General features: G+C 54.7%; 1 protein-coding gene across 6 annotated transcripts in view; it reads left to right on the forward strand.

Moving 5' to 3' along the window:
* Nucleotides 1-15,447, forward strand: part of NLRC5 (NLR family CARD domain containing 5) — an 85,546-nt gene that overhangs the window by 67,535 nt on the left and 2,564 nt on the right. For 4 of the 6 annotated variants that reach the window (XM_040633337.1, XM_040633336.1, XM_040633338.1 and 1 more), the window contains 14 exons: nt 1,832-1,915; nt 2,001-2,084; nt 5,087-5,164; nt 5,915-5,998; nt 6,306-6,389; nt 7,036-7,119; nt 7,769-7,852; nt 10,137-10,220; nt 11,954-12,037; nt 12,340-12,423; nt 12,570-12,647; nt 13,367-13,450; nt 13,535-13,606; nt 13,879-13,962. In XM_040633337.1, coding sequence (XP_040489271.1) covers nt 1,832-1,915; nt 2,001-2,084; nt 5,087-5,164; nt 5,915-5,998; nt 6,306-6,389; nt 7,036-7,119; nt 7,769-7,852; nt 10,137-10,220; nt 11,954-12,037; nt 12,340-12,423; nt 12,570-12,647; nt 13,367-13,450; nt 13,535-13,606; nt 13,879-13,962 — 1,152 coding nt within the window. Of the gene's footprint in view, nt 1-1,831; nt 1,916-2,000; nt 2,085-3,816; nt 4,070-5,086; nt 5,165-5,914; nt 5,999-6,305; nt 6,390-7,035; nt 7,120-7,768; nt 7,853-10,136; nt 10,221-11,953; nt 12,038-12,339; nt 12,424-12,569; nt 12,648-13,366; nt 13,451-13,534; nt 13,607-13,878; nt 13,963-15,447 lie in introns of those variants that run through there. The other 2 variants (XM_040633340.1, XM_040633341.1) reach the window with 2 other exon arrangements.

The raw sequence follows: 15,447 nt of genomic DNA on the forward strand, positions 1-15,447 counted from the left end.
CGCACGCACACACACACCCACAACACACCCATAGCACACACCCACACCCACAACACACCCATAGCACGCATGCACGCACACACCCACAACACACCCATAGCACGCACACACGCACCCACAACACACCCATAGCACGCACGCACATGCACACACCCACAATACACCCATAGCACGCACGCACCCACCCACAGCACACCCATAGCACGCACGCACATGCACACACTCACAACACACCCATAGCACACACGCACGCACGCACACACCCACAACACACCCATAGCACGCACGCACGCACCCACAACACACCCATCGCACGCACGCACGCACCCACAACACACCCATAGCACACACACCCACACCCACAACACACCCATAGCACGCACGCACGTACACACCCACCACACACCCATAGCACGCACGCACGCACCCACAACACACCCATAGCATGCACGCACGCACCCACAACACACCCATAGCATGCACGCACGCACCCACAACACACCCATAGCATGCACGCACGCACCCACAACACACCCATAGCATGCACGCACGCACCCACAACACACCCATAGCATGCACGCACGCACAACACACCCATAGCACACACGCACGCACCCACAACACACCCATAGCACGCACACACGCACCCACAACACACCCATAGCACGCACGCACCCACAACACACCCATAGCACGCACGCACACACCCACAACACACCCATAGCACGCACACACACCCACAACACACCCATAGCACGCACGCACACACCCACAACACACCCATAGCACGCACGCACACACCCACAACACACCCATAGCACGCACGCACACACCCACAACACACCCATAGCACGCACACACACCCACAACACACCCATAGCACGCACGCACACACCCACAACACACCCATAGCACGCACGCACGCATCCACAACACACCCATAGCACACACATACACACCCACAACACACCCATAGCACGCACACACACACCCACAACACACCTATAGCACGCACGCACGCACACACCCACAACACACCCATAGCACGCACGCACACACCCACAACACACCCATAGCACGCACGCATGCACGCACACAGCCCAAGCGACCTTCACTCCTTACTGAACACACACTGCCCCACGAAGCTTCCTTCCCGCCAGGCACTCAGCCCAACACGCTTTTCCCTGTATTTTCTGAGATAAAATCCTCCCAATCCTTTCATACCCAGCTGAAATGTCAGCCTCTCATGGAGGTCTCCACAGGTCCCTGTCCCGTGACCCTGAACTGCCCTGTGGGGCCCGTCCGCCGGCCACCCAGGGCCAGAGTGCCAGGAGGGTGGGGCCCCAGCAGCAATCCCAGGCCTCCTCCCTCCATGGGAGCGTGGGGTAAAGCGGTACCAGAGTTGGGCCGCAGGGGTAGGTTTGGGGTGTGGAGTCAGGCCGACTTGGACTGAAACCCGATTCCGCCCTTCCTCACCAGCTGTGTTGGGTTGGTCAGTTTCTCGGCCTGTAAAGGGTGTGGTTGGAATTGCATGCAATGCCGCATGTGACGCAAGCTCACTGGTGCGTCCAGATGCTGGCCCGGGCCTGGCACAGAGTCAGGGCTCAGGAAGGGACACTCCCGGCCCTTTCTTGGCAGGGTGGGGTGATCTCTCTCAGGAGATAGGAAGCTTCCAGAGCTGGAACTACATCTTTAGCCTCTTCTCAGGCCCTCATTCTAGGCCTTTGCCCTCAGTGTGGGGCACCCCATAGGCCCTGGGGCAGATGGGAGGAAGCAGGACAGCAGCCCCACAGGCCTCACCCGGGCTCTGCCCTTTCCCCTCTGCCCTCAGGCTGAGCCAGTGCAGCTTTGGGCCAGAGCATGTGCCCAGACTGGCCGCCGGCCTGAACCAGTCCCTAAAGCTGACGGCGCTCACGTGAGTCATCGGGCCTGCCCACGGGGTCAGGGGAGGGGTGGGGGCTCCCGGTGAGAGCCCCCCGGTAACAGGCCTCTGTCCCTAGGCTGACCCAGTGCTGCCTGGGCCTGGAGCAGCTGACGCTTCTCCTGAGTCTGCTGAGGTGGCCAGTGGGGCTTTTCAGTCTCAGGTACTGTCTTGCTTGGTGCCCCTGGGAGGGGCTGGGGGTGGGCCCCGGAGAATGGGTCTCCTCCAGGACCGTGGCCCCAGCCACACCCTGCACCCAAATCCTGCCACTTGGACCCTGCCTTTAGCCCCAGAAACCCCCTCGGGCACACGGAGAAGCCACCCTCCTTGAAGGGGGGGCCTCTGCATGGGCACTTAAAAAAAAAAAAAGGAAACCCCGAAGGACACCCCGCTGAGGTCAGCGGTAACCGATGTCATGTGTGCATGCTCACGACGATCGTTCTAAAACTTTCAGAAAAGGGGCTGCTGGAGGGGAGGGGGGTGGGGGGACAGGGTAACTGGGCGACAGGCATGAAGGAGGGCCCGTGATGGAATGAGCGCATCATGCATCTGATGAATCCCTAAACTCTACCCCTGAAACTAATGATACGCTCTATGTCAACTACCTTGAATTTAAATGAGAAAACAAATAAAATAAATGGAAAAAAAGAAAACTTTCGGAAAAGCAGAGAAGATACCAACAAGTAGAGGGCCTAGTGTTGAGGCCTGGTACCCTTAGCCCCTGGGCTCGATGAGGGCTCGGGGTTCTCCATACCTGCTTCATCTTTAAATTTTTTTGACTAAATTGTTCTCAAGTGATAGATCTCATAAAACATGACTCCTGAACATTTCACCGCAAATTTTAAACAGTAAGGACATTATCTACACAATCCCGTTGAATGAGGACATCCAGGAGAACCGGTAGCCATTCTGAGTGTCGTGATGACCCAGTCCAATCGAAAAGGTCCCACTGTCCCCAGATAGGGCAGCTGGCTCGTCAGACCCAGGATCCAGTCAAGGCCCACACTGGCATGGGGTGGAGATGGCTCTTCGGACTCTTAATCCGTGTCACAGACCCCCTCCCCGCTTTCCTCTTGTATGTCAGTGACCTGTGGACAAAACCGGCTGCTGGGCTGTGTCTACACTCGCTGGCTCTGTCTGGTGGCTTCCTTCTGACATCACTGTGTTTGTTCCTCTAAACTCCTGACTTTCCTGGAGTGGAAGTTAGATCCGAAGGCTCCATGAGACTCAGTTACATATTTGTGTCCAAAACCCTGACGTCATGGCCCGTGCTGTGCATGTCTCAGCATAGCCAGTGACAAGGCACTTGAGGTCTGGTTGTTCTCCCAAATGCCATTCTTTTTTTTTTTTTTTTAAGATTTTATTTATTTATTTGACAGAGAGAGAGCCAGCGAGAGAGGGAACACAAGCAGGGGGAGTGGGAGAGGGAGAAGCAGGCTTCCCGCTGAGCAGGGAGCCCGATGCGGGGCTCGATCCCAGGACTCCAGGATCACGGCCTGAGCCAAAGGCAGACACTTAATGACTGAGCCACCCAGGCATCCCCCAAAATGCCATTCTTGTTCAATTGTGGTACAATAGGCCTAACATAAAATTTACCATCCTAACCCTTTAAGGGTCCAAGTTCAGGAGTGTTAAGTACATTCTCATTGTTCAGCACCCGTAGCTCTTTTCTTGGAAAACCGAAACTTCACCCCCATGACGCACATCCCCGTTTCCTCCTTCCCGGCCCTGGCAGCCTGCATTCTCTTGAATCCATGGATCAGACTGCTCTAGGGACCTCCTAAGTGGGATCACGCAGGATCTGTCTTCTCTGTGACTGGCTTGTGTCACTGAGTGTCACGGCCTTAGGGTCCTCCCGTGTTGCAGCAGCTGTCAGAGTTTCCTTCCTTTGCAAGGTGACTGATGTTGCGTTGTGCGGAGAACTACCGCGTGCGTCGATCCATTCATCCGTCCGTCGACACTCGGGGGACCCCTCGCTGCGGTGCCTCATGCTGCTGCGACCACGGGTGCAAATACCTCTTTGTGTCTCTGCTTTCAGCTCTTCTGGGTATATACCCAGAATGGCTGGGTCACCCAAAATAACGCTTTAAAATAAAACTTTTCGTACTCTAAAAATAATCCGTACTTGGTGTAGAGATTTGTGGAAAATCCAGATGAACATAAGAAAATAGTACTTTGAAAAAAAAAAAACTCACATTACTTCAAAAGCAGAAATATTTTAAACAACTCTCTTTTTTTTTTTTTCTGCTTCTAAATTAATGCACGTACATTGTAGAAAGTCCGGGAAAATATTGGAAACTAAGGAAAAAAGGAAAAAAACCACTCATGAGACTTCTACCATCTGAACAACCGTCATTAACTTTTTATATATTTTCCTTGTATCTCTGTCTCCCTGTTTCTGTCTGTGTTTTCTCCTCTTTCCATACCTGTTCTTCCTTTTTTAAATACAAAATGGGAATGTTTTGTATACGGTTTTAGTTCCTTATCTTTGCCGTGCAACGCTATATAGACCTTTCCTTAAATCTAAAACTGTTGTTTAAAAAAAGAGTATTTTCTGCTGGCGATCGTCGCAGTAACTGTCAGAACAAGGATGATGTTAATTTCCTGTTTTATGTTTGTGCCTAGTTGTGTAATTTTATAGTTTTTAAATAAACAAAACCAAGAAGCTAAATAAGGTGAGTTGAGGGAGGAGGCCCCTCAGAATTCTTCATCTTTTCATGACGTTTGGGGCCATCGCTCACCTAGACATCAGTCTCTTGCCCTGTGTGGTAATAGCTACGTCACTAGCAAAGTCTCTAGATCCCCGTGATGGCAGGGGCTACACATATTTGTTGGGACCTGTGCAGTAATCAAGCTACAGTGCCAGAGAGAGGAAGGCAGCCACAGAATTAAGACAAAGAGCTGGTGGATCCCAGGTGGACACAGCTGGGAGTCCACTCTGGTTGCCTGAAGCGGCCCCTGGATTACAGTAAGCACATATCGTGGCTCTATGACTGGAGGTGACAGAATGACATGGAGCAAAGGCTTTGGAGTCCCACTGACCTATGGCCAGATCCCTGCTGGGCCTGGGAGCTCGGAGTCAGTAGACCGGCAGCCCCAGGCGGAGCTCAGCCTACATGGGAAAGTGGCTTTGGACCTCACACTGGCTACCCCTTCTCTCCTCAGCATTTCCGAGACCCAGCAGCAACTCTGTCTCCAGTTGGAGTTTCCCCGTCAGGAGAACCCAGAGGCTGTGGCCCTCAGGTGGGACCTAGTACCTGGGCCCCCAGGGGGGTCGCTGGAGACGGGGTGGGAAGAGGGGTAACCTCTGCTTCTGATCAATAGTTCTTGTGCCTTGCTCAGAGTCCTTTGATGTCCAGAGTGTCTACATGGCCAAAGGTCTGGCCCAACCTGCCCAACCCTGCCTCAGACCTCAGTCTCAGCTCCAGTCATCCCCACCACCTTTCAGTTCCCCCAACACCACCTTGCTCCATTTGACCTCGGGGCCTTTGCACAGGCTGTTCCTGGACCAGAATTTTCTCTCCTTGCCTACCCTCTTCCTCCTTTACCTGGCTAACCCCCCCTTATCCTTCAAGTCTCAGCTTAAATGCCACCACCTCAGGAAAGCCCCTCTGAACCCCCAGACGTAGTCATGTTCTCCCATGATCCACTCTTATAGATGCCTAGATTCACAGCACCCCTAATCCATACAGCACATTTTGGAAATTAAAATGTCACCCCTTTTGAGTGAATGCAGCCCTGCATATGTACATTCTGGGGAACAGACCACAGCTGGATCTCAGCCCCAGCTCACCTTCTTGGCTGGGTCCCTTTGTGCAGTGAACAACATGCACAGCTATACCAGCTGCCCCGTCTGGACTTCTCCTTCATAGCACTTCCCATAATAGAATAGAAAATTGCGGGACTTTATTTCATTAGCGTTTATCCGTAAAAGGTAAGTCCCCAATGGTGACCCAGGTGTTCAGAAACTCCTGCCTCCCTGTCTACCTCCAGGTTGGCTCACTGTGACCTTGGGACCCACCACAACCTTCTTGTCTGGCGGCTGATGGAGACATGTGCCAGGCTGCGGCAGCTCAGGTCAGACCCCTGAAACACCATCTAGAGCCCGGAGTTCGCTGGTCACCCCCCAGTGCCCACGCCAGGCCACGTGGGAGAGGCTGGCCAGGCCGGGATGGGAATGAGCAGAGCCCAGGGAAGCATTACCTTCTCTGGCCTTCTTGCTTCTCTAAGCAGGAGAGAATCGCACTTGGCCAGTGGGGGGAGATTCCCAGGGTGGCATAGGTGCCCCCGCCGGGAGCTCTTGAGCTCCCCATCTCTGTGTGCTGGATGATCTCTGAGGTGCATCCAACCTGAAATCCTCTGGAATATGCTTGGGCCTTTTCAGCTTGTCCCAGGTGAACCTCTGCGACACCAGCTCCCTGCTTCTGCAAAGCCTCCTGCAGTCCCTCTCTGAGCTGAAGACATTCAGGTATGCAGATGAGATGTTCACTGCCCCCACACTTCCTGCCCTCCCCAACCCGGGCTCAGCGGAACTCTGTGTCCCCACCCCGGGGACTGCGACCACTTGCGGTCCCGGAAATCATGGCAAGGCGTGTGGTCATCCACAAGGCCACGTAGTAAGAGTGATTTCCTCCTCAATGCTTTCTCTTTTCTTTTTCTTTTTTTCCTTTATTATTTGAAATAACTACAAACGAACAGAAGACCTAGGAGCAGTTCCATATACCATTTTCCCAAATTCACTCCTTGTCTATATTTTTTCGCATTTGCTCTTTTTCCCTTCCTCCTTCCTCCCCCCTCCCTTCTGTTCTCCTCTCTCCCTCTTTTTCTGAGCCATTTGAAAGTAGTTGCATAAACATGCCCCTTCACCCCTTACTATTTCAGTGAATTTCCTAAGAACGAGAACATTCCCTTCCATAATCCAGTAAACATATAAAATTATGGAAATTTAACGTTGGTTAAAAAAGGACTTGTCATTTGCCTTTTGTCTACAGTTTGGAACAGCCCTTGGCCCCTCTTTGTCTGGCATGATATTGTCATGACATTTACATCTCAGCGATTTTGTCAGATGTCCTTCCGTTTGGCCTCAGTGTTTGCTGCCCTTTGACCCCCACCAGGCTGACCTCCAGCTGTGTGAGCTCCAAGGGCCTGGCCCACGTGATGTCTGGTCTGAGCCACTGCTACCACCTGGAGGAGCTGGAGTGAGTCGCAGAGGTGGCGGGTGGGGGAATCCGGGAAGGGATGGCCCAGCCAGGGCAGGGGTGGAGAGGACAGCTGGGCCTTTGGTACAGTGGGTGGTGGGACTTCAGCCTCTCACTGGGCTCCCTGCTGAAGCCCAGCAGCCCTGGGTGTGGCCTGGGAAGGCTGAGCATTGTCTTTTTGGTCCCAACTTATCAGTCGCTCCGAGTGACCCAGGACGGATAACCGTGCCCGTCTGGGCTTAGACTGGCTCACGTAAAATGTAAAATGGGGGTCATCACCCTTCTCTGCCGAGGTGACTGTGGGCGTCAGGGTACAGAGAGGGCTAAGGGGCCAAAGGGATCACCGCACATGTGTGTGTGTGTGTCCGTGCATCCCCTGTCCCTGGCTTCCTCTTTTGCAACCCTCAGCCAGGACACCCTTTCTCAGCTGGGTCAGCTGAGATGGCCATGCCCCCTCGTCAGAGACCCCAGATCCCGGCCCTTGGAGCCAGCAGTGCCCCGGCGGGGCCTGGACAAAGAAGGTGGTCCAGGATCTGCAGACCCCACGCTGCCCTCCTGAGGGCACTAAGCCACGGGGCTAGTGAGACAGCTCAGCTCCAGGAGCCGGGCAGCCTTGTCCAACACTCACCTCGTACTTGGTCCCCTCCAGCTTGTCCAACAATCGGTTCGGCGAGGAGGACACCAGAGTGTTGATGGGGGTCCTGGAGGGGATGTGCCGGCTGAAGAGGCTCAAGTAAGTTGTGGTGGTGAAAGGGGGTGGGGGAGGAGCTGGGAGCAGGCCTAGGGACCTTTGCATCTCTTGCGAACACAAACTGTGACGTCCCTGGATGGATACAGAATCGATACAGTGATCCAATCGCCCTCCCTTTGACTCCCTTAGCTGGCTCTGAGTGCCGTCAAAATGCTTGATCCCCGGAAATAAAATACTCACACTGACCCAAGCCAGACATTAACTGGCTCGTGCCACAGAAAATTATAAGGCAGCTAACTTCAGGCATGGCTGTATCCAGGGGTTCTGTATTTGTTCTCTCTCTCCGCCCTGTCCCCACCCCCATCGCAACTTCATTCTCAGGCAGGCTGTCCCGGCGGCGGCAGGGTTCCTTTCTACCAGCCTCGCAGAAAGGGAGCATCTTTCTGTCTGTAGTTATAACACAGGGCTCTAGATGATTCTCACTGGACTAGCTCAGGTCACCTGCCCGCCCCTAGGCCAAGCACTGTGGGTCTAAGCACACGGTCTTCTGAGCGGCCAGATCTGGGTTACATGCCCACCCAGCTATCTGGACTTGGAGGGCCGGTGGTGTTTCAGGGTGCTATTGTCAGAAGGAGGGGAAACAAACTGTGGGCAGGTAAGACCTACAGCTGCCCACTGCTATTTGCTTACAGTCATTTCCTTACTCTCCCCTATAATTTGGAATCACCAGGTTCCAGCAAGGGCAGAAGCAACGTGAAGGACAGGACCCCCCGCGTCCAGATATAACAGCATCTAGATATAGCCTTTTACATGGTGTCTTCTGCTTTTAATCTCTAAGTTTCTCTGATGACCAGAAATACACCCTAGTTATAAAAATTCCGTAATCGCAGAAATACGTAACAAAGGACACGAAAGCCTCCAGCAATGACACACCCTGGGGAAACTGCTGTGAATGAGTAGCCTTCTGACTTTTTGCCCGTTAACAGTAACATTCTCCCACTTGGTCCCTTTCTGCTTGTCCTAGGGACCAGGGCATGGATGGTGTCAGAGGGACCTCTGACCCGAGGACCCACATGTCTTTTTCCCCCGAGCTATTTCTTTGCCCGTCCCCTCCCCCGCGTGCCTTCACCTCTGCTCAGCCTCCCTTCCTTCTGGAAGCTTTTGTTGCTGGGGGGAGGGGGGAGGGTTGGAGGCCCAATGAGATCATTGATTGGCCCATGCACGCATTTGACAGGTGTTTACTGGGCACCTGGGCCAGGGCCTGGGGCTGGAGGTACTGCAGAGAACAGGACAGATGTGTGACCCTTTTCTGGTTTCCTAGGCAACAAGTGCCACCCCTTACCTCTCACCTCCTCGGCCACCCCCACTATTAAGGGGTCATAATGAAGAGAGGGGACGGATGGCTCCCCACTGCCCGGTCGCCTCTGCCTGTTCCAGAGCTGTCCTTTCCGAGTGTCTCCCCGCTGCCAGGCAACTCTCCTTGAGTTCTCCAGCTGACCTCTTCGAGCTCTCCATCTGTGGCCATTAAATGGTCAGGGGCATGACCCCTGGTTAAGAGCCACGCCACCTGGGTTCAGCTCTTAGTAGAGTGACCCCGTGTCCCAGTTTCCCCAGGGCTGAGAGTCCCACATCCTGGACCCCCCCTTGATTCTAGGCAGACCAGGACATCTCTGAATGTGTGAGCAGGGCAAGTTACTTCTCTGTGCTTTTCTCCCCATCTTAACTTTGGGGGTAATAGCTGTACCCACCTCTTAAGGTTGTGGCAAGGATTAAATGAGATAATACATATGAGGTCCTTAGAACAGAGCCTGGCACAGAGTTCACACTCTGCCAGTACTGGCTGCTGCTGCCATTATTATTATTATTATTATTATTATCATCATCATCATCATCATCATCATCATTCCCCTCTCCTGCCCAGGCTGGGGGCCTGAAGGAGCGTGATCCCATGGGTGACGTGTGGTTGGGGTCCAGGAATGGGAGTCTATGGCCTTGGGTTCTGTTCCCGCCGCCTCTACTTTCTGTGTGGCCTTGCACAAGCTCTGCAGTCACGCTCTGAGCCTCTGAACCTCATCTGCAAAATGGCGACAAGAGGTTCCACCTCTCAGGACAGCCCTGGCCCTCGCTCGTGCAGAGAGACGGCCTTTGGGTGTCTCGTGCGGTTTGGTTTTATGCAGTGTGGCTACTCCGTGTGGGTGTAAGTGGCTGTCTTGGAGGTCCCTGGGGATCGCTGAGTGCCGAGGCCTCAAGACTGGGTGGGGCCTCGCTCTGCACCTGTGATGCACCCCAGTAATGCCAAGGCCTCCTCTGGCCTCCTCTCCTCCAGCCTCAGCCATCTCCCGCTGGGCAGTGCTGCACTGGCCGAGCTCACTCAAGGACTGAGCCACATGACCCTCCTGCAGAGCCTCCGGTGAGTGGCTAAGTGACCCCGTGGGAATGAGTGGGAGGACGCGGCCCAGCTCTGTGGGGACCACCGCCCAGGGAAGCACTAGGGGCACTTCCCTGAGGACCCTCCGTGGTTCCCGTCCTGGGGACGTTGCTGCCCTCCCAGGTCGGCGCCCACTGCTCTTGCCTTCCGGTGCCACCAGCTCCCTCCTGCTGCAGAAGTGACCGGAAGGGGTTGGACCCGAGTCCTGGAACAGCCCTTAATGTGCACATGTTCCCCTGTGTGCTTGTTCCCGTGTCTGATTCTACGTGCCTGGGTTGCCCAGATGCCGCATTTCTAACAAGCTCCCAAGTAATATCGATCCTGGGGGCCGCAGACCAATAATGAGGGTCTAGACTCCGATGTGGTGACCTTGACATTCTCCCCGTGGGCCCCTGGCCACCTTGATTAACAGATACAGCACCTTCTTTTCTTGGGATTTTGCAAAACGTAAAATGCAGTGACTACAGATAAACCCAGGCGACAACACAAAGATGCTTTGTCTCCCCAAGTCCCCGCCCCACGCGGGCCACGAAGAGTACGCAACAGACAATGTCAGAGAGTTCTAGGAAGCCTATCAGATAGGACTAGGTCATTTCATCCAAAATTAATTTTTAGAAAGGCACTTCCCTAAAGTTTAATTTGTGAAATGAAAGAAAACAAAACAACCTTCATATCGTCAACCCAGGGCTGAGACAGTTGGCCTCTGCTGGTTTGTTGGGTTTTGTTTTTCACTTCTTGTGGAGGCAGGGTGAGATCAGGGTACAGAAAAGACAGTAAATTGGCTTTATGGAAAAGCCCAGCGTTTGTATCGATGAGAACACCTGTGCTGTGAAGAAAAGACTTGCCTAGGTTGCAGAGCCCGTGTGAACTGGCATTCAGCCAGGGTGGCCCGGTGCTCCCTGACACACAGGCAGAGGCAAAGCCTAGCCAGGCCAAAAAATGTGGCCACAGCTCCTGGGGCAGGGGAGGGGGAAGCTCTGGGCTTGCATTTCCACTTTGCCTGGGAGTCACGAGCGGTCCTTGGCTAGTCATGGCTCCTCCCTGGGCTCAGTTTTCTCATCTGGACTCTGGGTACAGTCATTCCCATCTTGCCTGTCCCCCTCCCCAATCCCTGAAGTTTAGTGATTGGCATATGGGTTCCTGGATGTGTAATAGCTTTGCAAACTGGAGCGTTCTTAGCACAGCACCTGCAAAGTCCTAGGCCTCTGCTCCTGACCAGGGCCTCTGCTCCTCCAGTCTGAGCAGGAACAGTATTGGTGATGTTGGCTGCCGCAGGCTTTTCAAAGCTCTCAGAGCTGCCAGCAGCTTCAAGGGGCTGGGGGGAGTTGCCTATCCCTCCCCCAACCCAACTTGGGCAGGGTCTGATGACAAAAGCAAGGGGCTTCTTGACTGAGTGTGCTCTGCCCAGCTTAGTCCCATCACTGTCACCCACTTCCCACTGCGTGACCCCAGGCCTAGACTGTCGGGAGACCTCAAGATAGGATGTGAGAGTGTGGATTGCATAAGAGGGATTGAGGTCAGACATCGGGGAGAACATCCTAAACAGAGGACGAGCGTTTCAAGTCCTCACCTAACACAGTGTGAGGGGACTTGCTCCGTGTGAGCTGGGGCCTCTCTCCAGATTCCAGCCTCCTCTTCTGTTCTGGGAGGGGGACATGGACAAAATGACATGGGTGGCAGGTGGATGGTTCCACTTCTCCTGTTCTCTCCCCAAGCTTGAGCCACAACCAGATCAGAGACATCGGTGCCCAGCACTTAGCTGCCGTCCTCTCAGAGCTGCCCGAGCTCAGGAAGATAGAGTGAGTGGTCAGTCCTACTGATGGGGGCCCCCAGGAGCCACACCACGGTCAGGGGAGAGAGCGGCCCTGGATCAGGCTGACATTCCTCCCCCAACCTCAGTGTCCCAAGGGGTGGGGCTGGGTTACCTGCAGGCCCTGCCAACTTGCCCTTCAGCCAGCCGAGGCCCTTCTCCTCTCTGGTCTTTTCTGCCCCGTCAGGCGGAGAAGGTGTGTGGCGGGGTGCGGTCTCTTGGGGCCCTAGCAGGTGCGGTGGGGTGGGGGGACCTGGGTGTCCAAGGGTCTAATGTCCGCGCCGCCCTCAGCCTCTCAGGGAATGGCATCGGCCCAGCTGGAGGAGTGCAGTTGGCAGAGTCTCTCGCCCTTTGCAAGCACTTGGAGGAGCTGATGTGAGTGTGTGCCCCGAGGGCTGCCCTCTGCCCTTTGTGTCCCCACAGCCCTCCCGGCCTTTGTGTTTCCCAGGGGGCCCAGGGCCATGCAGGTGTCTGGAGCCGGCTGCCCGGTGCTCAGCCTCACCCCTCCCCCGGTCTTCCAGGCTTGGCTACAATGTCCTGGGGAATGACACCGTCCTGAGGCTGGCCCAGAGACTGCCCCACCACCTGAGGGTCCTGCAGTGAGTATCTGTCTGCAGGCGGCTTCCGCAGGCCTGGCTGGGAGGGGTTCCCTGGAGCACTGGGGAATCAAGGGCCCCACTGACCGAGCTGCCCGGCCTTAGGTCAAACCGTGGTACGTCCTAGGGCTGCCTGCCCCCACCCTGCCCACTCCTCCCCTGCTTCTAGAGGCTGGGGCAGGGCGGTCAGGAGACCCAGCCTCGTCCTTGGTTGCCATCAGCCCCTTCTGGGCCGTGGCCAAGCCGCTACCCCTTCTGAGTCTCAGTTTCTTTATCTGCAAAAGAAGTTACAATGGTCTCTGCTTAGTGTGTCCCTAAGCCCGTCTCTGAGGGGAGTAAGGCAGTGTCAGCAAAGGGCTGGGAGGGAGAAAAGCACCAGCTGTGCCCATGTCTCCCCAAAGCCCCACAGCAGCCCCAGGCCGGGATTGCTGCTTGCTCCATTTTCCAGGCAAGGGAACCAAAGCCAAGAGATGTATGGAGAGCTTACTCTACTTACACGTGAAAGAACCAGGCCTTGAATTTAGGGTCTCGCTCCCAAAGCCAGGGCCCCTAATACCCACTCCCCTGGGTCCTGTGTGGATGGGGTGGGGGTTTGGGGTGGCAGTTACCCAGATGGTCTGATGGTGAGGCCTGAAACAGTGCTGGGTGCGGGGGCTCTGGGAAGGCCCCCAATCCTCATACCCCGTCCCCCAGGCTCCCCTCACCCGCTCCCCTTTCCCCAGCCTGCCATCTAGCGGTCTGAGTCTAGAGGGGCTGCTGATCCTGAGCCAGGCCCTGGATGGATGCCCATACGTGGAAGAGATCAGGTGAGTAGGGGCCATGGAGCCTGACAGATGGGCAGCCACGAAGGGTCTGGGGGCTTCTCTCACAGGGGTCTCCCTGCCCTACAGCTTGGCAGAGAACAGTCTGGCCATAGGGGTCCCACATTTCCGTCAGGGGCTCCCGCTGCTCAGACAGATAGAGTAAGTAGCCTCTCTTGACAACCGGGGGAGCTGGGGGTGGGGTGGGGTCATCCCTTCTGGCACCTGGGAAGGTCTTTGAAGGGACTGAGGCCTCAGGTATCAGGGAGCCTGGGGCAAAAAGGGGCAGCTTTCTAAGTGTCCCACCATGCTCCCCCCCCCCAGCCCCCACCACTTCTCTCCCTCCTGCTCTGACTGCATGGGGGGCAGAGGCGGGCTGGCTGGACATGGCCCCAGACTCATACCCTTCATCCCGTCCTCCTGTTCATCCCCAGCCTGGTTTCGTGTGAGATTGACAACCACGCTGCCAAGCCCCTTGCAGCCAGCCTGGTGCTCTGCCCGGCCCTGGAAGAAATCCTGTGAGTGCTTGGAAGGGGCCTGAGCTGGGAGAAACAGGCGTCTGGGGGCTCGGCCCAGCTGCCCTCCGCTGTCCAGCCTGAAGCTGGCTGCCTTCCTCCCCAACCGGTCCCCCATCTGTAAATGGGGAAGGTCATTCTCACTTAAACCTCCTCTTGGGGAAGTTTTAATATTTTGGCCACGAGCGATGTGGGGCAAATCCATTCGGCCTCTCCTGCCTGTTGCCCCACCCGCGGCGTAGCAGAAGGGAGGCGGGGAGGTAGACTAGCCGGTCTCTGGAAGCTCTTTGCCCCCAACCTTCCCTCGCGAGGCGGCTGGATAGATCGCTCCTCTGGTTTATGGAGCCGCAATTTATAAACCACCTGCTCGTGGCGAAGCACAGCTGAAACCAGCGTGCTCCCCACCTGCCCGCTGGCCGTGCCCACCTCCCTCTTGGCAGTCAGAGGCGCTCTGACCTTGGGCAGCCACAGGGGCAAACCGCACTGCTGGGACGAGCCTGGGACCCTGACCACACGATAGAAGAAAATGCTCTTTCCTAGGGTACGGGACGCAGGGGATTCTAAGAGGATATTATTAGGTTTGCATCTTAAAGCGTTTTTTTTAAACATTTTTTATTTAAATTCAATTAATTAACATATAACGTATTATTGGTTTCGGAGGTACGGGCTTGTAATTGATCGGTTTTGTGTAACACCCAGTGCTCATTACATCACGTGCCCTCCGTCATGCCCGTCACCCAGTTACCCCTCCCCCACCCCCTTCCCCCAGCAGCCCTCAGTGTGTTTCCTGTGATGAAGAGTCTCTTAAGGTTTGTCCATCTTAAAAGTTTTAATCCTTCTCATTACATGACACCAAAGAGAAAGCCTCAGATCCCTGCTCAGGCATCTTTAACACCTAACACTGGTGATTCTCCTTATTTATTTTACTTGATAAAAAAAGAAATATTGTATATGACCATGGAGAAGATAATTATTTCATGCCCAAGATAAATTAGAGATTAGCCAGTGCAGCCTAATTGCCATGGTCTTGAAATAGGACCATGCCAGAAGTGCTTGAATTTTTTCCGCTTCGGTTTTTCTTCATGGTTCTCCCTTTGTGACCAGCAGGGGGCAGGCTACAGGCTCAGCGTCTTTGGAAGGACGTAGGTTCCAGCGAGAAATTAATACTGTTGTCTGCCCTGTATTTACCCTTATAACTGCCTTCTATTTAGGGTTGTCAATGCAGGTTTCCCCATTGATAGTAGTGACAAGTATTTCCTAAGATTAATTTTTTTAAGTAAAAAAAACAAAGCAGCTGGGAGGACTGCTTTAAAGAAAACTGGGGTGCATAGCCAGGGCAAACATGATGAAGGCACATGCGTGGTAGAAGTTTGGATCAGGACATTGTTGCTGCAGACCACGTGCTCTGAATTCTCTGGACAGCCAGCTCTCAAGCTGTCTGGTTCTTGAGGGATGAGCGGCTCGAATATGGGGTTGGGGGCAGGAAGG

Source organism: Ursus maritimus, unplaced genomic scaffold (genome assembly GCF_017311325.1).
Source record: "Ursus maritimus isolate PB19 unplaced genomic scaffold, ASM1731132v1 scaffold_19, whole genome shotgun sequence".
In the NCBI taxonomy this organism is placed as follows: Eukaryota; Metazoa; Chordata; class Mammalia; order Carnivora; family Ursidae; genus Ursus; species Ursus maritimus.